This window comes from Dipodomys merriami, unplaced genomic scaffold, assembly GCF_024711535.1.
Source record: "Dipodomys merriami isolate MVZ:Mamm:240054 unplaced genomic scaffold, mDipMer1.0.p SCAF_129, whole genome shotgun sequence".
Classification (NCBI taxonomy): domain Eukaryota; kingdom Metazoa; phylum Chordata; class Mammalia; order Rodentia; family Heteromyidae; genus Dipodomys; species Dipodomys merriami.
Genome location: NW_027202593.1, coordinates 3,237,633 through 3,260,861, shown reverse-complemented (window position 1 = coordinate 3,260,861; position 23,229 = coordinate 3,237,633). Strand labels below are relative to the sequence as shown.

General features: G+C 57.1%; 1 protein-coding gene across 1 annotated transcript in view; it reads left to right on the top strand.

Moving 5' to 3' along the window:
* LOC138824468 (contactin-5-like) overlaps window positions 1-23,229 on the top strand; it is a 356,854-nt gene that overhangs the window by 312,088 nt on the left and 21,537 nt on the right. The window contains exons 17-20 of the mRNA XM_070018361.1: window positions 14,565-14,723; window positions 17,028-17,177; window positions 19,386-19,456; window positions 20,622-20,856. Of these exons, the coding sequence (XP_069874462.1) occupies window positions 14,565-14,723; window positions 17,028-17,177; window positions 19,386-19,456; window positions 20,622-20,856 (615 nt within the window). The remainder of the gene's footprint in view (window positions 1-14,564; window positions 14,724-17,027; window positions 17,178-19,385; window positions 19,457-20,621; window positions 20,857-23,229) is intronic.

Here is a 23,229-nt window from a genome sequence, read left to right as displayed (position 1 = left end):
CCTGGTAATTGAAGGAACTTGCAAATTGCTCTTTTGAACGTTGAATTATAAAATAAAACCCCAAATAGTTCCACTCCGGCATCCTCTTCTCCCTCCTCTCTGTTCATTGGTTTATGAACTCAGGACATTGTTCTAGCATAGGCCATAAAACCAACACTGAACAAACTAAATTGAGTTTTTTCTGCGTCTGGTATCACAATTGCAGCAGGATTCTGGGATGAGTTACTCGGTGTATGCCACAGACCCGGGGGACTGCAGGCAGGCCCTCCATTGTGTGCAGAAGACCACTGCCGGCCGGCCCGAGCCGTGTGCATGGCTCACCGATCATACCCGGCACGCACTTGGGCGTGAGGAGTGTGTCCCTGCGGTTCTAGTTCCGTGTCCGTCCCTTCCAGACAGAGAGGCTCTTGTCTTCACTGACTGAGCCCAGCAGTGGCGGGCTGTGAGGCTCCTCCCTGCAGGAGGCAGCACACTGACCCCGAGGTCAGGTGTGTGACCATGACCCCAGCACGGCCAGAGGAGAATTTGCACTCGGACCTGGTGCTCGGGCGTTCCAGGCTAGTCCGCACTGCTGGGCATCCATTTCCTGCGCCCTCTTACTCTTCCACTGTCAGCATGACCCCAAAATGGAACGTTCCAGAAATAATGCAAGCACAAAATCACTCTTGCAAATTGAATACTCAATGAGCCAGTGCATCCTATCATCATGCAGAATCTAGAGAACCTTGGTGGGGTAAGGAATGTCCAAAAAAACTCGTTTTGCTGCAACACAAAAGGAAATCAAAGCTAGACGGCGCACGCGCGCTCCTGCGGCAGCAGGCAGTGTCAGCCGGCCTGGGTGTGGCGCTGCGTTTAAAGATGGGCAGAGCGGACCCTGTTCTCCGAAGAGGGAAACCGTTGCCTCAGACTGCTGGGATGACCTCGCCGGAACCAGCCACACGGTCAGCCAGCCACGCGTAAGCGGCGCCAGGAAAAGGAGTGTTTGCTTTTGTCCTTCTACTTTATCTTAGAGACATCAAGGTGAGAAGTGTGCTTCCCAGAGCAAACACAGGTTGGAAAACCCCAGTTTGAAGAATAAAATGTACTTGGTCGCGGATGACGGCGGGGCTGGGGTTTGCGCTCCCACCGCCTCTGGCTGAAGACCGAGTGCATTCCTGGCGTTTGTTCCATCCCTCGGGTTCACGCTGTGATCCTTAGGCAAAGTCCCCCGCCCCCGGCTTCCATGGTGGCTTCTCGCTGATATGAAACACACATCACACTAAGTATGAAATACCTTTCTTATCTTTCCCGAGCCATGCAGTCACTGGAGGACAGAACTAGGCCCATTTAAAGTGTGTTCATACTTTGCTGCTCCTCCGTCCGGTCACACGCCCGTGCAGCACCTGCTTCAGAAGGAAGGAAGGGCTGCTGCCTCTGGGCTCTAGGGGCGCACCACCCCAGTTCACAGGCGCCAGCGCGGCGAGAAATGCAGAGATGCCTTGGCATCTTTGGTCTTGTGGGGAAATAATAGGAGCAGAGCGACAGGTTTGGGTCCACAGTCTGAAGGTCCAGTGTCCAGTGCAAGTGCACTTTGTTCATTGCTGAGAAGTTCAGAGAGGCCCACAGAGCCTTCTCCCGAGCACACGCTCTCGGGCTCCAAGCCTGCAGGGCGGGTCAGGCCGCACAGGTGCAAAGCCAGTCTCCACCACTACTAACTCCTACATTCGATTAGAGAAGCAGAAGGACTCTGCAGAGGGAGGAGATGGTTACGCGAAGCAGCCTACTGTTTTCTCATCAGAGGGTTCACCAGCTTTCTCTCCCCAAGAAAATCTACTGTAGCCACGAGTCATGTTTCCAAATACTTTGCGTATTGTATTAGATCAATCATTGTTTATACTACTATTTCAACCCCAAACTTCCACATCGTCATCAGGTAGATGAGCTGGAAGGGGCTCACACGACGGAGTGCCGGCCTGGTGATCACGAACACAAGACTGAGAAACAGAATGGCAGACAGTAGATGATACCATCGAACTAGGCCACTCAATTCCAAGAAACATCAAAGAGACTACCTTGTAGCTTGTTGTGAAATACATTTGTGTTTCTCAGATAAGATAATTGGACATGATCTAAAGACACCAATTGCTACTGGAATAGAAACCAATTTGGTTAACTCCCATCCCTCCCCAAAGACGTGTGTCCGGCGAGTCTAGCAAGCAAGAGGAAACAATTGAGAATGTGCTGCTTTTTCCTCCTGGAAAGATGCAGGTGCCATCACGTTCCCAGCTGGGTGAGAACAGCCTATTTTCAATACATTATTGATTAATTGAGAACCGAGCAGCATCATGGGCGTGTCCTGTCTCTGTGCTTTACTCGTTACCACCAGCTGCTGTGGTCGGGATAGGTTTTAAATTCATCAGAGGGTCCATCTTTAGCACCTGGCTGCTGGTGAGGGCCTTCTTGCTTTAAAAATGCACAAGTATTTACCCAAGTATTCTTGGAAGACAGAATTTGCATAAATTTTCTTTCCCGGCATTGATCTAATATTCGGAGAGTCCCTTGTCCTTGGAGAAGACACAGACCTTCCTAGTTTAGAATAATGGCCTGGGGCCACGAGAGCCTTTAGGACTGGATGAAAAGCTAGTAATCATGAAAAGCAGAGCCGGCCTGCCACTAGATTGGCGTTCAGAGACCACAGGACAATGACGAGTATTTTCAATGTCAATTATAATCTAAGTTATTGTCAGTACAAAATAGATTTGAAAATAAATCATGTTTTAGAGAAAAATATGAATTAGTCAATTGTGATTGCTCTTCATATTAAAAAAAACTGCAAAAGAGCTGTCTCTTTAAAGCAATCTGGAGTCATGGACGTAACATCTTGCGGGAATGTCCTACCCCGAGGTGAACTCTGGCCTCTGGTGGTTCAGGCGGCCTCTGCCATCCCTGAGCTGCCGGTCCTCCCTCCACCAACCACTCCTACAGTCGTAAAATTTCCTGTGGACATCGGACAACAGTCTAGGGTTTTTTAATCTTACACTCTGCTTACTAATGGACAGGTAACTTTCATGTCAATCAACTGTTTGGCTTTTCTACCATTCCACAGAAGTGGCCTGAATGTCTGGATGATTTACAGTCATGTGGACGTGTGTTTGTGCTTAACAGCAAATTTTTAAAAAATGAACAAAAGAAGTATCATCATCTACAAACAACCAAAGACTGGATGTTTTGCCTTTTATTATCCCATCAAATGCTGTGCTCCTGCTGGAGTGAAATTTGCCTTTGGACGCTGACATTTCTGTTAGCCCTCTGCGCCACGGCTGTGGCCAGGCGGGCGATGGGCAGTTGGCTGAGCAACCCCCGCACAGGAAGGGCGGCAAGCGAGGAGGAGTCGTGGGAAATCTGATGTGGAAGAGGAAGAGGGACTTAGAAAGGAGTTTGTCTACGACCTGCCTGAGACAGGAAGTACACATAGGAAGATGGAGCCAATGAAGCTGTGAGAAGAAATAGAGCAGAACCCATGGAAGAAGGGACTGGCCAGCGTGTCAGAGCAAGTGAACAGCGACAGACGCCCACCAGGAAGTGGCTGCGGGGAGGACAAGCAGCCAGCGACCGCGGCAGGAAGCAGCAGCCCTGGGTGCGCGTGCGCACGTGCGGTGTGAATGCGTGTGTGTGCACGCGTGAGTGTGCGGCGAGTGTCACGTGTGAGCGTGTGGTACGTGTGCATGGGTGGACGTGTGGGAAAGCCGGTGCAGAGCCTGAGGGATGGGAGGAGGGCAGGAGACGCGCGGCTCTGGGGCGAGTCCGCTGGGCAGGCGTCTGTCCGTCTGCCTCGCCCTTCCAGCCTCTGGAATACGCACAGGTGGAGCCGCAGCCAGCCCCGAGCTGAGAACGGCGCACTCGCCCTGCCACGGAGCCACGGAGGAGCTGCCCCCCACACACACACACAGGAGGGGCCGCGCAGGGGCGTCCGCGCGCCGGCTTTGTGTAACTGCGAAGGGTTCCGCGACAGTCCCCGAGCTCCTCCGACGCGTCTGGTGTGTGACCAGGCCCCGGCGTGAGTTACTTCACATCCTCCACGAGCGCAGCTCAGCCATGTGAGAGAGGGGTGCCAAGGGTAGCTCCAGTGGCCAGGCAGTGAACAAAGGCGCAGAGAGCTCTGGGACTTTGTCTCCTCTCCAATGGGAGGAGGCGGAGTCCGGCAGGAGGCAGCGTCTGTCTTCCTGGCCTGCCGGCCGGGCCGCTGCAGGACTGTCCGCGCCATCGGCGGCCTGGCAGCCGCCGGTCCCCACACTGTTGGTTCCTCTCCGTGGAAGGCGGGGAGGGGAGACGGGTGGGGAAGGAGGAGAAGGGCGCTGCGCTTTGCTTGCTGGTGTGGAGGAGGCCTTTGCCACGCAGGGAGAGAAGGAAGGAGGGACTCCAAGCACTGGCCGCTCGGGCTGCCCTCCCGGACGGCCCTCACGCTCCAGCCCTGTAAAGATCCGACGTGCGCCTCGGGCCAGAGGCGCCGTCAGCCACCTGCCCGCCCCGTCCCCCGCCGGCCGCACACCCACTGACCGCACAGGAAACCCGGACCTCCCAGCCACGCCCCGTCTCGGTCTGCAATGCCATGCAAAGCCCAAGGGCGGTGTCTGCACGTCCCAAGTCCCCGGGCTCCGAGCGCCGTGCCGAGGCCGGGCAGGCAGGAACCGCGGGCAGGGGACGGGAGAAAGCCTCTCGGCGCTGACGCTAAGCCTCCCGTCCCCACAGCCCCCGCCTCGCCGAGGCCAGACCTCCTCCACTGTGCTTTCATCTGCCATTTCCGTGCTGTGCTACGCCAAGGTAAACACAGAACGAAACGGCCGCCAATGCCCCTGCGGCGGCCTCGCCCGCACAGCAGCTCCTGAGCAGACAGTGAAGACCTCCGTCTCTCTGGTCACTCATGGTGGGAGCGGTCCAGAAAAGCCCAGTTGGTGCACGCCGCACAGGGTCTGCCCAGCAGGCCGGCTCACCTAGGCCCTGGCCTTGCCATGGCTCTGGTGCGCACTTCCTGTGGCACCCCGCCCTGGGCAGGGGCCCGGGGGGCCTGGGATGGACCCTCCGTGCTTGGCGGCTTCCTGCAGTCATCTGATTACTGTCACCAAGAGCCCCGGCTGCCAGGGAAGTTCTGCTGAACATCAGCCTCGCGGCAGGTCCAAGAAGACAAGGGAGACGCGGTAAGTTCACTTACGTCTCTATTCTGAGAATCCTGTTTTGTGTTAGCCCTTGGCCCACAGAGTGAGTCCTTAACCTTTTTCTTGATTTTGTGTATCATCAAACACCGTGTGGTCTGGTCGCCGCGTGTTCAGTGAGATGCACGCGGCCCAGCAGAGAGGACCTGAGCGAGCTGGAGCAAACTGGAGCTGACTTTTCCAGCTCTGCACCCTCCCAAACACCTGGCGAGGGCCTTGTCTGCGTTTCGCCAAGTACCTGCAATTTGGAATTACAAAGGCAATTAGCTCTCTAATGAGACAGAGCAAGCAAGGCGAAAGCGGGAGGGAAAGCCGGACACCAGATGATGTGTGGAAAAGGACTCTCGGCCTCAGTGACGTCCTCCCAGGGGAAGTCCTTCCTCTGAGACCACACGGGTAGACGTCGCCGCTTAGTGTGTGTGGGGAAACGTCATGCGAAAGACCGGCAATCATTAGACACGGTCCCACGCCCGCTATGGAGATCAGGAGATTTTAGCTTTAAAAACCAGTAGGTCTGCCAGGGGCCCAGAACTGGTGACAGAAGGAAAGCAGCTCCTGTCAGACTCAGCGCACAGGAATTCTCTGTGTGCGATTCAAAGATGGGAATCGGGGCAAAGGTGACAGGCCGGCCAGTGATGAACTGACAGAAACCAGAGGAGAGAGGACCGCCGGTGTGGAGTGTGGGAAAGCCAGGGCACAGGGCAACCTCAGCACACGCCTCTCCGAGCTGGGGCTCCAGCTCCTTCTCCATGGCCTGATCTGAACTTGACTCTGTGTGGGTAAAATCCCTGTCATCCTGATCTTCTGACTCGACTGACCCAGCACCACAGGAGAAGAACCATCCAAGCCGGGTACCGGTGGCTCACACCTGTCATCCTAGCTACTCAGAAGATCTGAGGATCACAGTTCAAAGCCAGCCTAGGCAGGAAAGTCCATGGGACTCTTATTTCCAGTTAACCAACAGAAAACTGGAAGTGGCACTGTGGCTTAAGTGGTAGAGCACTTGCTTTGAGCTGAAGAGCTGAGGAACTGCGCCCAGACCCAGAGTTCAAGCCCCACGACTGACAGGAAAAAGAAAAAGAAAAACGATCCAGGACTGCATTTTGATGTCTGCGGTGCTGCCGGAGGCCCTGGCGGGAGGGGGGGCTGCCCCTTTTCTACACATTCTTCTCGTGTATTTATGAGAGGGACGCAGAAGCACCTGATTTGTGATGGGCTTCACGCTTCCCGCGGTAGCTAGCAACTTTCCTGCAGATGGTCCCTACTATTGCATTCCTTAGGGGGAACTCCCATTCCTCCTCCTTTATGGGAGATCAAGTGTTCTTTGTGGTGTGCGTGGCAGCCATGCGGTCTCTGAGTGTCCCTCGGCAGCCCTGGCTCACCGTCCACTCACCAAAACATCCATCAAGTCCTGTTTTGTTCTCCAGCTTCAGTGACAATCAGGTGGTGCGTCATGGAGGTGGCTGAGAGCATCCTGACCGTCTCCCCATCCTCAAGGACGCCCTCCACATCACTTACGCGACATCACCAAGAAGATGTGGCACTTAGCACCTGCACTCTGCGGTGGTGGGACTGGCTGTGCAGAGCAGAGTGGCACAGAGCTCTCGGCGCTGTGAGCCCTGCCCTGTTCTCCTGACATCTCCGTGCACCAGCACCACCTCACAGGAAGTGGACACCGGGACTTCCTGCACAGTCACAGCACTCAGGATAGCTAAGTGTGTGCATTCTGCACTTGCTTTATGTAGAACAGTGCCACAGCTTCCGCTCAGTGACAGCGGAAGGAATGCAGAGACAGAGTAGCAAGCCCTCCTTAATACAACCAAGAGCACTCCAAGATTCGAAAGTAATTGTACATAAGATAGGCGGAAACATGCACATTGCTCTAGAATTATGTCTCCAATCTGGAAACATTCTAGGCCAAAAGTGAAAACTCTGGAAGAGGCTTCTGCAAACCACCGAGTTAATCATCTGCGTCGAAGCACCAGCCTCTCGCTTGTCAGCAGTCCAGTGTGGTTAGGTGTTCATTAATCACAGAAAACTGTGGCATAAAGTAAGTCTATTTTGATTACCTGTTTTGTGTGGAAGGTTGTTGGTTTGTGTAATTATTTCTCTCACACCGACTCAGGCAGTAACAATTTTTACAAGTAAAATTCACCCAAAATGTCTCACTGCTCCCGTGGAGGCCTCTTATCACCAACCCTGATGTGAAAGCAAATCTAAGCTCGCAGATTTATCTCAGTCTCATCTCATACACCCTAAGTCATCGTAACAAGCAGCCCCGACCACACCCCACCGAACAAGAGCCTGCATGGTGGACCCTGCCTGTAGTCCTCGCTCGCTAGGGAGCATGGTACCGGCCGGCTGGGCTGCTCTGCCCGGAGCTTCTGCCCGGTCTGCCTTCTCCATTTCCCCGAATGATTTCACAGAGGCCGCCACCACCCAGTGACTGCCTTCCGCTGCTCCGAGATGAGATAGAACACGGCGTGGCCATAAACACCCATGATCCATGATCGGCGGCTGCGCAGCAAATTCCCCAGCACAGACGCCCACGGCCCCGTCAGGAAGGCAGCCGCCCACAGTCCACAGGAAGGCAGATCCCCACACCCGCGCCCGTGCCGGGAGCCTGCACCGAGCAGAGCCGTCCTCCCTAAGCCCACAGGAGACTTGGCGCTTAGTGAGTCAAAACATGAAATTCGCCACCCCAAAGCCATGGTTACCAGCTTTTGCTCACTTCCGTGATCACCACACATCCAGATGCAGAGAAATCGTGAGAAAATCTAAATGACAATTGCAAATGTATACTTCAGACAAAAATATGTATTCATTAGCTCAGTGTTTTGTCTGTAACGTTGTTAGGGTGGGTGCGCTTGTCCTCAAAACGACACCACGGGAACGTGGAGCCAGCCGTAACGGCAAAGATGTCAGTGGACATAATGATTCCAGATGGATGCCGTGGTACGTTTGAGAAGTCAGTCCCTGGATCGGAATGACTGGCGGTGAGCAGTGGGCAGAGCAGGTGCGGGACGCGGCGCGGCACGCTTTCTCCGTCTCCGCAGCACAGCATCCCGCACAGCGGCTGGACGTGGACTGGGCCCAGCTCTGCGGCAGCGTGCAAAGTCACGCTCAGCCTCGCATCAGGAGCTGTCCCCCGGGACTTCCTGACTCATCTGTTCTCAGAATTTATGTCTACATAGGTGAGTTTCAGGTGGCCTCTGGGTTGCTTAACGTCTTAAATAGAAACCTTTGCGTCCCCTGACGGGGTGCGCAGTCGAGCCTCAACCATCTGCACTGCGTTTCAGAGCGAGCGCCCCGGCCGACGGACGCAGGGCGTTGCTGCAGGAATGAAGTCTTGCCTCCCGCCTGCAGTTGACCAGGAAATGTTGGTATCTGAGAAAAGAGTACAAAAATAAACATTGAAACAGACGTGTTCAGCATAATGCTCTGGAGAGTCTCGAACTGGCCATTGGAAGCTTCCGGCACTCCTAACAAGGAAACAGTGACGGAGCAAGGGGAGATGTTGGTGAACGGTGCGGCTGGCAGGGCTTCGGGAGGCCCTGGGATGTTAGACACTCGCCTTCCCTTTTCTCTCTCTTTCTTTATTTGTGCCGGGCTTAGGGCTTGAACTCAGGGCCTGCGCACTGTCACTGAGCTTTTTTGCTTACCATGGCTAGAGTCACAGTTCCACTTCCGCATTTGTTTGAGTAGTTTATTGGAGATAAGAGTCTCTCGGGCTTTCCTCCCCAGGCGCCCCTCCCCCCCTTCAGAATTCTTTCTTTGATTTCCATGCCTTGTTGCAATCTCTGGTCATAGACCTACCTTGGTTGTGATACTGTATCTCTGAGTCTGTATCTAGAAATGGTCATTCCATTGTCTTATAGGCAAACTTTTAACTCTCTTTCACAATTCCATTGCATTTTGTTGTAATTGCCTGATTGTTTCTAGTGGACCAGCTGTTGTGTCCGTTTTCCCAACTGATTTCTCATTTCTCAGATTGGCTATCAAAACTATGTGCACTAATTAGATACTCTTAGAGATAATGCTTTCAGGTTGTTTATGCTAACATAACTTAGCAAGAATACGGAATTATTCCCATTTTTGTCCCTTGCGAGTCTGGAGAGTCTCCGCTGGCCTCCGTGATCCAAGTCAGATAAAGCCCAAGCCCAGATCCCTGGGTTCTGGCGACAGTCAATGCAGGTTTTCAGCTGGCCAGCACATGGCTCCTCCTCTTTGCTGAGCACCCGTGTTGGCTCCCTCTCCACTCCGTCCTCACCACCTGAGCCTCCCCTTAAGGCCGCGGCCCAGGAAAAACAGAGGCTAAGTGAGCTGTGGCTCGTCCACACAGGAGGCGAGCACACCCCACGGCCCAGACGCAGGCCGCGTCCCTGTACACCAGCGAGGGTCGGGGCCTCGGCCCTGAGCCAGCGCCCATCAGCCTAACGACAGGCTGCTGCAGACGCCTGCGTGCGGCTGACGAAGAGCACGCTCCTCCCTGCACCACACCGCCCATCGCGCTCCTGCCTAATGCTGACGCATGGAGCAGTCACGCGGGCCGGGGACACATGGGACAGACGCCCCTCGCGTGCCCCAGTCCACGCGGGACGCGGACACACGGAACAGACGCCCCTCGCGTGCCCCAGTCCACGCGGGACGCGGACACACGGGACAGACGCCCCTCGCGTGCCCCAGTCCACGCGGGACGTGGACACACGGGACATGGACACACGGGACAGACGCCCCTCGCGTACCCCAGTCCACGCGGGCAGGGGACACATGGAACAGACGCCCCTTGCGTGCTCCAGTCTAATGCATCGAGCATTAGAAGCGTGGAGCAGTCCACAGAGGACTGGGAACACGTGGACGCAGACGCACGCCGGGTTGCATTGAGGGGAGGCCTGCAGCACTCCTTAGGTAAATTGCCTGAACGTTCCTAGACGCAGTTTTCGGTTTGTGGATGGGGACAGGTGATGGAGCCATCTTCCATGACGCTGGGCACGGTGCCAACGTCCAGCCCGGCTACTGTTTTCGATGTATGCAGTGTGTGGACTCGGCCAGTGGTGGTGACTCTTCTTCACCCTGGTGTGGTGGTGGCTGAGGTGAGGAGCTGCAGCGTCACACACCGTCCCTCGGGAGCTCACGCACAGTCAGCGTCACACACCGTCCCTGGCACAGAGTCAGCGTCACACACCGTCCCTCGCACAGAGTCAGCGTCACACACCGTCCCTCGGGAGCGCGTGCAGAGTCAGCGTCACACACCGTCCCTGGCACAGAGTCAGCGTCACACACCGTCCCTCGCGTAGAGTCAGTGTCACACACCGTCCCTGGCACAGAGTCAGCGTCACACACCGTCCCTCGCAGAGTCTGTGTCACACACCGTCCCTCGCAGAGTCTGTGTCACACACCGTCCCTCGGGAGCGCGTGCAGAGTCAGCGTCACACACCGTCCCTCGCACAGAGTCAGTGTCACACACTGTCCCTCGCACAGAGTCAGCGTCACACACCGTCCCTCGCACAGAGTCAGCGTCACACACCGTCCCTCGCACAGAGTCAGCGTCACACACCGTCCCTCGCACAGAGTCAGCGTCACACACCGTCCCTGGCACAGAGTCAGCGTCACACACCGTCCCTGGCACAGAGTCAGCGTCACACACCGTCCCTGGCACAGAGTCAGTGTCACACACCGTCCCTGGCACAGAGTCAGCGTCACACACCGTCCCTGGCACAGAGTCAGCGTCACACACCGTCCCTGGCACAGAGTCAGCGTCACACACCGTCCCTGGCACAGAGTCAGAGTCACACACCGTCCCTGGCACAGAGTCAGCGTCACACACCGTCCCTGGCACAGAGTCAGCGTCACACACCGTCCCTGGCACAGAGTCAGCGTCACACACCGTCCCTGGCACAGAGTCAGCGTCACACACCGTCCCTGGCACAGAGTCAGCGTCACACACCGTCCCTGGCACAGAGTCAGCGTCACACACCGTCCCTGGCACAGAGTCAGCGTCACACACCGTCCCTGGCACAGAGTCAGCGTCACACACCGTCCCTGGCACAGAGTCAGCGTCACACACCGTCCCTGGCACAGAGTCAGCGTCACACACCGTCCCTGGCACAGAGTCAGCGTCACACACCGTCCCTGGCACAGAGTCTGTGTCACACACCGTCCCTCGGGAGCTCACGCAGAGTCACTGTCACACACCAGCAGGACACGGCCCCACCCCTGCCTTGCTCGCATCAGCCCCTCCCTTCAATGCAGGGAAATCGAGGCTTCACGAGGCTCAGAAACCTGCCCAACGCCTCAAAGCCTTACACCAAAGTGTCAGGACTGGAATAAAGCTCCTCTGATTCCTGTCCAACTCTCTTTGCTTTAGATCAATTTTTTTGAAGTCTAGCGTGCATAAAAATCGCCCAGGCCTCTTGTATAAAATGCAGATGCTGCAGCGCTAATCATAGAAATTGAAACTCCGCAGCTCTTTGATAGAGCTCACGAAATCTACGTGCTTTTCACAAACATGCCAGGAGTTGTTATTGCTCATCTGAGTTTGAAAAGCACTAATAGCTTCTTCTTTTTGTTTAGAAGTGCACCTCAGACAGGTGGATGTGTAATTAGTGGCAGTTAACAAGCATGAGAAGGCTACATGATGCGTATCCTGTTTATAAGTATGTATGTTTATGGTCCTCTTTCAGAATACTGTTTCAGAATAGGATTTTGTAAAAGCATATTGCTTTATTCATATATAAGTTTAAAATATGTACAAATATTAAGGCAACAGCTATACTGATCCTTTAAGCTACCAAAAGATAATTCCGTTGTTTATTACAAATGCATATTGTGCACTAGGTACTCGGAATACAACAGTGGGAAATTTACAAGTGTAAATTTCAGCTAAATATTGAGGAAGAAGGCCATTGATAAAATGGTCATGAAATTAAAAAAAAAACTTCAATTGGCATTTCAACTATGAAAAAAATACACAGGACAACACATACCTGAAACATAGGGACTTGAGCAACGCACGGACGTCACCGAGGTTGGTGAAGGAAGGGAAGCTGGCACTAAATGTGCGGGCCACGGGCGTTACGGGAGGGGGCGGGGAGGATGCAGTGCTGGGAACCCAGGCTGTGCTGAGACGGGGGGAGGGTGACGGTGGAGCCAAAGACACAGTCAGTGCTGAGTCTGCCAAATTAACTGAGAACAAAATTACTTTAAAAAGTTAACTAGAACGACTCATCATCTCTGTCCTTGACTATCTCCATCAGGAGAGCCAGCCGTCCTCATGGAGGGGAGCTACTAGGAAAGATTAGGGACTTGAGTTAGGTTTGCAAATAGTAAACAAATCTTCCCAGAAAGCGATTCAGGCTGTGTGGTGTGCAGGCCTAGGCTTCCTTTCGAGTGCACTGGTGCGGGACCTGGGAGAGGAGGGGGCTTCCCGGGAGGGAAGCCGAGGACCCAGCACCACACAGGGAGGGTCCCGGGCCTCCCCGCACCCCCCGCAGCCCCCCACGAGGGCTCTGGACCCCGGAGGTCGGAACACAGCTGCGGCTCACACTGGACCAAGCTCCCCTCCAGAGCGGCCAGGCCCTGCCCCTTCCAGGAGCGACGTTCTGAGTGCTGCGTTCCTGTATGAAATGACCGAGGGAGCTGGGATCGAGGACCTGGCCGAGGCCCACGGGACCCACAGAGGCGCCAGGGCCCTGCCACGGCCACAGCACAGCCCACTCCAGAGGCTCCGGGGCCACGCTCAGCTCTGAGCTCCGTGGCCCCCACCCACACACGCACGGCCCAGTCGTGCGTGTGTCAGTGTCACCGCGGCCAGACCCTGGCCCCGGCCCCGGCCCCCCGGCACCAGGTTGGGAACCCGGAGCCCCACTGCACCCACGCAGACTGTGCCACAACACCCCAACCACGCTGAGATCCCCCAAACCTGGCTGGAGGCTGCGCCATACCCACAGCATCCGGGACACACACTCATGCGCCCACAGACCACAACAGCGCTTCACAAGGACTGTGTCCCTGGACTCTGAGCCAAAAGACAGCAAGACAGATGGACGGATGGAAAGATGATAGATGGAAAAATGATAGATGGGAAGATGATAGATGGACAGCTGGAAAGATGATAGATGGACAGGTGGATAGATGGAAAGATGGACAGATGGATAGGTGGACAGATGGATAGATGGATAAGGGACAGAAAGCAGCCCCTACTAACAGATCTTAAAGACAGATACTGACTAACACATCAGAGTAACTCGTCTCTAAACGTAGCATGCAGGTCATCTGCAGCCAGCGTCGGGATGTAATAAATAAAACCATTTTCCTTGTGTGCAGAGCGGGGAGGCCACCACTAACACTAAATCATCTCTACCATTATTATAGCTGAATTATGGTTAGCTTCTCCTAAGAGGTAAACTATATGACCATGATTTAAGAAAATCGTCACACTAATTGTTCGTGGGACACCTTTTGTATTTACAATAAATAGAAAAACGACTTTTGTCCGTAGGTTGAATGCTCAGTGTGGCGTTTTTGGAATCCCATTCCAGCCTTCACATGGGCTTCTCTCCAGAGAGAGGCTTGCCACGCAAGGGCCAATTCAGAAATTAATGGCATTTCTCATTCAACAGAAAACTATTCATGGAATTTGAATTACATATATCGTGGATCAGAAAAACATGTCATTAAGAAAGTCGTTGGTATTTTGCTGCAAAAATATAAATGTCCTTGCGGTTTCCAAGGCCATTAGCGCATGGTAGGAATAACCTCAGCCGTCATCGCGCTTTTCTTGAAGTCAGTGTGAGCCTTACTCTAGTCCATTCTCTCATGGCCAAGACAGAAGAAACCTCCTGTAATTCCCTCCCTCCCAGTCTCTGGCAAAACACAGTCAACGCAGCCGCGGTCTCTTGGCTGTCCCTCGCCTGGCTTCGGCATGGTTCTTCCGTGTCTGTCGACCCGGCGTGCCCTGCATGCCCTGCGGGGCCGTGGCTCCGGGGCCGGCGCCCGGAGGCTGTGCGCCAGGCTTTCTGGACACAGCGCTGGCGCGAGCATGGCCAGGTTTACTGCCCGCCGTGGCCTCTCCGAGCTGAGATCCATTTCAGTGGCCACAGTAGACACCAACATGCAGGCCTGTGGCTTTGTTCTGCCTTTCCCTGGGTAATGCGCTGCCCACTGGCCGTTGTCTCTGGATGCAAAGTTAGAAAACTATCCGATCAATACTAAAGGCCCCCACCCGGCGGCCACCCGGGCCGGCCCCCCTGCGGTCAGCCTCCTGTGCAGCACGCGCGCTCTGGCGCACCGCGGCCCCTGGTGAGGCCTCACGGGAAGGACAGACGGCGGTCTCGGGGACTCGTGCTGAGCTGCGCCCCTCGCCTCTTCCCGCAGGTCCCCCAGGTCCTCCCGGGGTGGTCATCGTGGAGGAGATCACGGAAAGCACAGCCACGCTGTCCTGGAGCCCGGCCACCGACAACCACAGCCCGGTGTCCTCCTACAACCTGCAGGCGCGCAGCCCCTTCTCCCTGGGCTGGCAAACCGTGAACACAGGTGAGAGCCCGGGGCGCGGGGCACACTCCCCCACTCCTCAACACCTCCTCTGGGTCTCAGAAGCCCGCCCACGCCGGGCTGCCCACACATGCTGTCCTTCCGTGGGCCCAGCTGCGGGCCTCCCTCCCTCCCGGTTTCCAGGAGAGACCCTGCCTTGTGTGGCTGTGAGCTGCGTTAGGCCCACACAGGAGCAGACGCCCTGGGCCCAGCCACGCGGCCCTCCCCAGCGCCCAAGCCCAGCAACCCCAGCGCCCGAGCCCAGCAACCCCAGCGCCCGAGCCCAGCAACCCAGTGCCCGAACCCAGCAACCCAGCGCCCGAGCCCAGCAACCCCAGCGCCCGAGCCCAGCAACCCCAGCGCCCGAGCCCAGCAACCCCAGCGCCCGAGCCCAGCAACCCAGCGCCCGAGCCCAGCAACCCCAGCGCCCGAGCCCAGCAACCCCAGCGCCCGAGCCCAGCAACCCCAGCGCCCGAGCCCAGCAACCCCAGCGCCCGAGCCCAGCAACCCCAGCGCCCGAGCCCAGCAACCCCAGCGCCCGAGCCCAGCAACCCCAGCGCCCGAGCCCAGCAACCCCAGCGCCCGAGCCCAGCAACCCCAGCGCCTGAGCCCAGCAACCCCAGCGCCGCAGCCACTGTGCAGGGGGAGGCTGTGCTGGCCACACGCACCGTCGTCCACGCAGGGCTCCCGCAGACTCCAGGCTGATCCGCGGTGTCCCTGGCAATGGGCACAGCACAGCACCCCTGGACGGCTGAGGTGGGCCCCATGCGTGCCCCTTGCCCCACAGCACCCCCTGGACGGCTGGGGCGGGCCCCCTGTGTGCCCCCCGGATGGCTGAGGCGAGCCCCATGCGTGCCCCCTGCCCCGCAGCGCCCCCGCAGCTCTGGTGAAATGACGTCTGGTGCGTTCTCTCAGTGTCTGGTTTGAAGTGCTCTTCCTGCACCAAGCGTGTCACCCTCGTCCTTTGCTTTTTGTCATAAAGGGCAGCAGGGCTGCTCTCCAGACGAGACGCCGGCTGCTGGGGTGTGGCCACCCTTCCCAAGGCCCCACACCCAGGCTGACCAGGGCTGACCAGGACTGACCAGGGCCAGTCAGGACTGACCAGGGATGACCATGACTGACCAGGGCTGACCAAGGCTGACCAGGACTGACCAGGACATCTGAGGAGTGCACAAAATTCAGAAGTGGATCCTCAGAGGCTCAGGCTGCACTGGCCAGCAGTTTAGGCTTTGGTTGTATTTTAAAATTGAAGTAAAATATAAAACTCAATAACGTATTAGTGTTCAGCCGTAAAACTCAGTCCGCTTTGTGGCCATGTTGGGGTCCAATGGGTCTTGAGCAGAAGTCTGGTGTGAACGGAGATGTCTAGGCGCGGCCTGTGCGCCCCGCTCTCCCCGCTGCGTGGTGGGCATTCCAGCGTTCCGGTCGGCACAGGCCTGGCTTCGTGTATGGAGTCGCAGCATTGACTCGTTCCTGTGTCATCTCATAATTGTACTGCAGAAACCAGGGACCCCGTGGGCACGGCAGGTACAGACAGGGTGCGATAGGAACGCCTGAGCAGGTCCACTGAGGACCTCACGACCCCCACGGCTCCAACCCCAACCCCTGCCACACGGAGGGCAGCCGGGAACGGCCTCCGTGTCCTACCTGGTGCTGCGGGCTCAGCTGACCGCTGGCCCCTCCACTCCGCCCCAGCGCCCGTCAGAGCGTCCCCTGAGACGCCAGCCACCGAGCCCCCCCTGGGGGTCCCAGGGCTCCAGTGTCCTCACACCCACCGAGCACTCTGCCTCCATCACACTCAACTCCAACACCACGAGTGAGCAAGAAAATCAGCCCACACCGTCCCAGATGCCACGCCAGAATAGCCCACCGTGCAGCGACCGTGCTGACACACACCTTCCTATGCCGTAACGGCAGACGCGTGGTTAGTACGCAAGGCGCTCCAAGGAGACTGGAGAGCCCGCTTCACCCCGCGGCTGTGCGTGTCCATTTTTAATTAGCTCTAGTCTTAATTGGCTGCTGGACCTGACAAGTGACGGCGTGTGTCTGCCAGGACTGGGAGAGATGCGCCGCTCAAGTACAAGAAAAGCTCTCTGCTCAAAGCACAGAATCCGTGGCCTTGGCTTGGGGCTGAAAGGGAGACAGAAGGATGCGGGTGTGAACCAGCACGAGGCCTAATGGCGGGTGACAGGCAGACGTGGAAGCTTTCTTACCAATGCCAATGGTCCTTGACACACTCCGCGCTCATTTCCTGCCCACGGGTAGGGTGACACCCCCCCCCCCGCTCACCCCCCTTCCTCTCCCCAGTCCCGGAAGTCATCACGGGAGACATGGAGTCGGCCATGGCGGTGGACCTCAGCCCCTGGGTGGAGTACGAATTCCGTGTGGTAGCCACCAATGGCATCGGCACCGGAGACCCCAGCGCCCCGTCCCGCGCAATCCGCACCCGCGAGGCAGGTGAGCGCACGGGGAAGCCCGCGTCCAGGACTCCTGCGGGCCGCAGGGCGCACACACTGGAAGGGAGCGGGCGGGGGGGGGCGTCCTCTGCCTCAGCACAAACCGCTGCCCGCATCGCAGAGAAGGCCAAGCACCGGCCGCGCCCTTTCTATCATCCTTGTAGAAAGGGATCAGAAAAAGAAAGACCTCTAACAAATTAAAGCTTACAGCCATCCAAGTAAACTACCAAAACAACTGCGTATACCACACTTGATTAGAAAGAAAGAAAAAGAATCTCAAATGGGCAATTTATTACATTAACAGCATGATTCAGATTTCATATTTTTCATGTAAAAATTAAGTTCCCAAGAAAATAAAAGATAAAATACCCTAAATATGTTACAAAATATTCATCCACAGGGAACCCAGTCCGCCTGCTTTCCTTATCTCCTACGCTGTTTCTTCTGCGTTTCAGGAGTGTGAATTTTAAATTGGGCATTAATTGCTTGGTTGGATTTTCATTCATCCATAAAACCAGCCGGGTTTCCATCGTGCGCAGGTGTTCATTAATGAAGAGCGTACCACGTTGGTCGGCTTCCTGCCGCAGCCCGCGGTGGAGATTCTGAAACGGGAGCAGTGGGTGACTCAGCTCTCCTCTCCTCTCCTCTGAAAGGCCCTGCCTAGCTTTGTGTATTGCTAATTGTGTTTCAACAAAGATGAAGACTGCTACCTAATTCAGAGGTTCTCAATACATACTCTTTTGACACATGAATAATCAGTCTGGGATGGATAATCCCTGTAAACTTTCTCTAGTATAAATCTGTTTTGGCTGTTGAACAGCGCTTTAGCCAGAGCGTATTGACAGCTAAGCTGATTCCCAGGCTGCGTGTAGAAGACTTGGTCTACTTCTGCCAGCCCTCCGCCGTGGCTGCTGTCTGCATTTTATCATGAGTTCCCCCACTCAGGACGCCCCACAGTCCATTAAAACCCCGAGAAAGAGGCCAGAGCACGAAAGCCGGGGGAAAGCGGTGCTGCCTGTCTGTCTGCCTCTGCCCGGGGCAGCGCACACGGCCACGCCAGAGCGCTGAGCCGCGTGTGTGAGTGGGGCAGACAGATTCCAGGGGACACTGGTGACACTCAGTGACATTAGAAACACCTAAGTTCCAGACACCTGTGACCACGAACGTTGAAACTCCGTTCACCAGAGATTCGCTGGTCCTTCCTGTAGATCAGAACATTGGCACGGTAACTGCTCTGGTGCCATTTTCCTCAGTTAAATTCCACATGAATCCTTGGGTGACCCAGATTCCCTGATCCCATGCAGCCGAGGTAGTGACATGTCTTGACTGGTCTGATGTGTTCTGACGGTGGATGGAAAGTGTTGGTAGCTGCAGCCACTGATCCCATGTTAGCAGTGGTCACCTGCTGACGCAGACAGAAGCGCATGCAAAGAAAGAGCCCCGGGTTCCAAAACCAAGTCTGAGGAGCAGCGGCCGTGTTTCGACAGAGCTTGTTACATTTTCACGGGACTTTCTCTCCCCCTCCCTGGCACAAAGACAATTCTTTTTTTAATTTTTCTTTTCCAGAACTATATAAATTCCGTTTTCATTTTTTCCCTAGTATATAAAATTCTGTGTGAATATTTACTGGTGATTAATCATCTTTCACTCAAGCAAATGATATGCTGAGTGGATTTATTGTGTATGAGTCTATCAATACCATTTAAAACCTGCGTGCTGGCAAAGCGTAGACAGCCCTGAAGCCGGCAATTGCTAAAGCAGCCGGGCCTGGCAAGCGGCTTCTTTTGATAGTTTCTTCCGCTGCGCGGCGCTTCGCTGGGAAGCGTTCCCCTCTGCCGCGGCTGCAGCTGGGGTTGGGGACGCTCCCACGACACCGATGTGATGGCCAGCTGCGCTCGTGGGACAGCTCGCGTGCCTGTGCACCGCCGCGCACCGGCGTGGAGAACCCGCGCCTTGTGTGTGCTCCCCACGGGGCGGCGTTGCTGTTCTCCACACGGGGGTTCAGGCCGCGTGATGCTGGGGGTCCTGGGGCGCAGGGCAGGGGGCAATGCCGAGAACCAACATGGAGACCCCGGCACCCGCGGGCCCCGGGCGTCCCCGCAGACGGTGGACGCAGGGCATCGGCCGTCGCAGCACACCCAGGTCCATGCGGTAAGGAATCGCAGGGTCTGACGCTGCTCACACCACGTCCGTCCATTCCTGTCTGCAGTTCCGAAGACGGCGCCGACCAACGTGAGCGGGCGGAGCGGGCGGAGGCGCGAGCTGGTCATCGCCTGGGAGGTGAGGACCCGGCGGGCGTGGGGGAGGGGAGGGGGCGGGCCCGGTCATCCCAGGAGGAGGGGAGGGGACAGAGGCTGGTCATCCCAGGGGGAGGGGACAGGCTGGTCATCCCAGGGGGAGGGGACAGGCTGGTCATCCCAGGGGGAGGGGAGGGGACAGAGGCCGGTCATCCCAGGGGGAGGGGAGGGGACAGGCTGGTCATCCCAGGGGGAGGGGAGGGACAGAGGCTGGTCATCCCAGGAGGAGGGGAGGGGACAGAGGCCGGTCATCCCAGGAGGGGAGGGGACAGAGACTGGTCATCCCAAGGGGAGGGGAGGGGACAGGCTGGTCATCCCAGGGGGAGGGGAGGGGACAGAGGCTGGTCATCCCAGGGGGAGGGGACAGGCTGGTCATCCCAGGGGGAGGGGAGGGGACAGGCTGGTCATCCCAAGGGGAGGGGAGGGGACAGGCTGGTCATCCCAGGGGGAGGGGAGGGGACAGAGGCTGGTCATCCCAGGGGGAGGGGACAGAGGCTGGTCATCCATGGGAGGGAGGGGACAGAGGCTGGTCATCCCAGGAGGAGGGGAGGGGACAGAGGCCGGTCATCCCAGGAGGGGAGGGGACAGAGACTGGTCATCCCAAGGGGAGGGGAGGGGACAGGCTGGTCATCCCAGGGGGAGGGGAGGGGACAGAGGCCGGTCATCCCAGGAGGGGAGGGGACAGAGGCTGGTCATCCATGGGAGGGAGGGGACAGGCTGGTCATCCATGGGAGGGGAGGGGACAGAGGCTGGTCATCCATGGGAGGGAGGGGACAGAGGCTGGTCATCCATGGGAGGGAGGGGATAGAGGCTGGTCATCCATGGGAGGGAGGGGACAGAGGCTGGTCATCCATGGGAGGGAGGGGACAGAGGCTGGTCATCCATGGGAGGGAGGGGACAGAGGCTGGTCATCCCAGGAGGGGAGGGGACAGAGGCCGGTCATCCATGGGAGGGAGGGGACAGAGGCTGGTCATCCATGGGAGGGAGGGGACAGAGGCTGGTCATCCATGGGAGGGAGGGGACAGAGGCTGGTCATCTATGGGAGGGAGGGGATAGAGGCTGGTCATCCCAGGAGGGGAGGGGACAGGCTGGTCATCCATGGGAGGTCATCCGGGGTCATCATGACCCCGGCCCGCATGCGTGCGCAGCCCGTGTCGGAGGAGTTCCAGAACGGGGCCGGCTTCGGCTACATCGTGGCCTTCCGCCCCAACGGGACGCGCGGCTGGAAGGAGAAGATGGTGACCTCGGCCGAGGCGGCGCAGTTTGTCTACCGCGACGAGAGCGTGCCGCCGCGGACGCCCTTCGAGGTGAAGGTGGGCGTCTACAACAACCGGGGCGACGGGCCCTTCAGCCCCACCGTGCTCATCCGCTCGGCCGAAGGAGGTCAGCCCCCCCTCCCCGCGTACCCCGTCCCCCCCCCGTCCACCACGCCCGCCCCATCCCCCCGTCCACCCCGCCTGCCCCGTCCACCCCCCGTCCACCACGCCTGCCCCATCCCCCCCGTCCACCCCGCCTGCCCCGTCCACCCCCCGTCCACCACGCCTGCCCCGTCCACCCCGCCGTTCTGGGGAGGGGCAGCGCTCTCGGTGGCACTGGGTTGAGCTCAGCCCTGGGCTGGCAGCGTTCTTCCACACATTCGCGCACGCAGACCCCTCCCGGCCTTCCCAGCGGCGGACCCGCCCGCCCTGCACAGCCATCCGGAGCCTCTGGGTCCAAGAGCGCACGGTGCTGTGCACAGTGGACGCCAGCAGGCCGTGCCGCACCCTTGGAGACATGAGTGGACCGCGAGGCTCTCTGCTGGCCTTCACGCCACTGCCCCTGCAGGACAGCCCAAGAAGGAGAGGTTCTGGAAAGTTCACTACAGCTTGTGACCACCGTGGTCCCTGATTCTTCTCTAACTGGCCAGGGCCACGAGAGCATTCTCTGTGGAGGCCCGATGGCCGGACGGCCAGTCCCGGCCTGGCGGAGAGCAGCAGGCCCCGCTGCCCGCCAGCTTTCGTGCACACGCGCTTTCCTGAGAAAGCAGGAAGTCAGTCAGCTTCTCCGCCTGTGCGGAATTCCAACCCGTCCCTCAAGACTAAAATAAGGAGTGCCTCGTATCCCCAAGGGGACACACAGAGTGTGTCTTCCCCGCGGGGACCCAGCCTGGCCCCTCCGAGGTCCGCGGTCAGAATCCGCCAGCCTGCTGCTCTTTCAGGCCCGCTGTGTGGCTGGAATTGCTCAGAGGAACTGTTTCTGTGCTGCGTACTTCATGGGCAGAGATGAGCAAGTGCCTTCGAGCGCACAAGAGCAAGGCCGTGCTTGATTGATGTAAGATGTGGGTTATTGAAGCCTGGAGTTCTGGTAAAGCCAGATTTGGAGCAAGAGCTGAGGCTGGTACAATGGCAGGAGTGAGCGAGATCTGGATGTCCGTGGCCAGAAATCCCAGTGACCTGGGCACAGTGGACCAGGCTGGAATCCTGGCTGTGTGGGAAGATGGAGGTCCCAGCCCCGTTGCCTCGACCCCAGCTTAACCAGAGCCGAGTGCGTGGCTCATAACGGATCCACCCCAGCAGGACAATCCAAGAGACACCATCTCAACAGAGGGAGGTGGGCTCAGCAGGGCCCGCCTGTCATCCCAGAGTCACGGAAGCCTGAAATGGGAGGATCACAGTCTGGGTGAATGCCTGGGCGAGACGCCAGACCCTAGCTCAAAAACACAGGCCCAGGGGTGTGGCCCAGCAGTAGAGCACCTGCCAAGCAACCTCAAGGCCCTGAGTTCAAACTCCAAAACTGAAAGGTAAAACAACAACAAATGATAATAATAATTGGCAAGAAAGTAAAGAACGGAGTGGCGGTGGTGAGGAATCAGATATTCACTTCACATCTCAGGTCTCAGATCAGCTTCTCATTTGACGCTTAAGACACACGTGTGGTCAGACTCTCGAACCCCGATGTACTTTCTGGAACCATGAGTCTCCTGAGGCGGAGTCACAGGTGCAGACACACCGTCAGGACAGGCCCCAGCGCCGGGGCCTCCGTGTCACCAGGGCTGAGCCCGGGTGGTAGTGACCGTTTCCGTCATTTTGTCACACCAAAGAGCTGTTCTGAACCGCGTGTTCTATTCAGGAAGGAAGCTCCTCTTGCTTTAAAATTGCTTCCTCTAGTTCCCGAGTCCCCGGCTCACAGGCCCCGTGCACTGCGCTGAGGGGGGTGGCCGAGTATATTCTAGAACAATGGTAGAGCTGGTGGAGAAATGCAGCTTTGTGAGCTCCTCGCCGGCCTTTGCTTTGAAGTTAAATCACAGCAGCGACCATGAGGTGTTGCTTTGTATGGGCCATGTTCCCTTAAACTTGAAATGGCTTGCCTTTGGAGTTTCTCTTTCAAGCTAGAAAGGAAATGTGTGTTACTTCCTTTCAAAGACATGGAGGTTGTTGCTGTAGCCAGTTCCCCAGGAACACTTCACTTATTTTTGGCAACAAACATATGAGAAGATCCCAGGCAAATTAAGCTGGGGTGGAGTCTGCCTTTGTTCTGACAATGAAATCCAAATGCGTATTTGGCATTTCTCATTAATGAAATTTCCAGGCTTGGAAGTTTACGGGTGACGTGAGTCACGTGCTAGCATTGTTAAATCGCCTCTGCTCGGCACAGGCCAGCGCGGAGCGGGGCGCTGCGGGTCCGCGGTGGCTCGCGCTGGGTCTGAGGAGGCCTGAAGCTCGTCCGTCTGCTCTCACGCCAAGCCGCCCTTTCAACAGGTGTCCCAAGTGACGACGA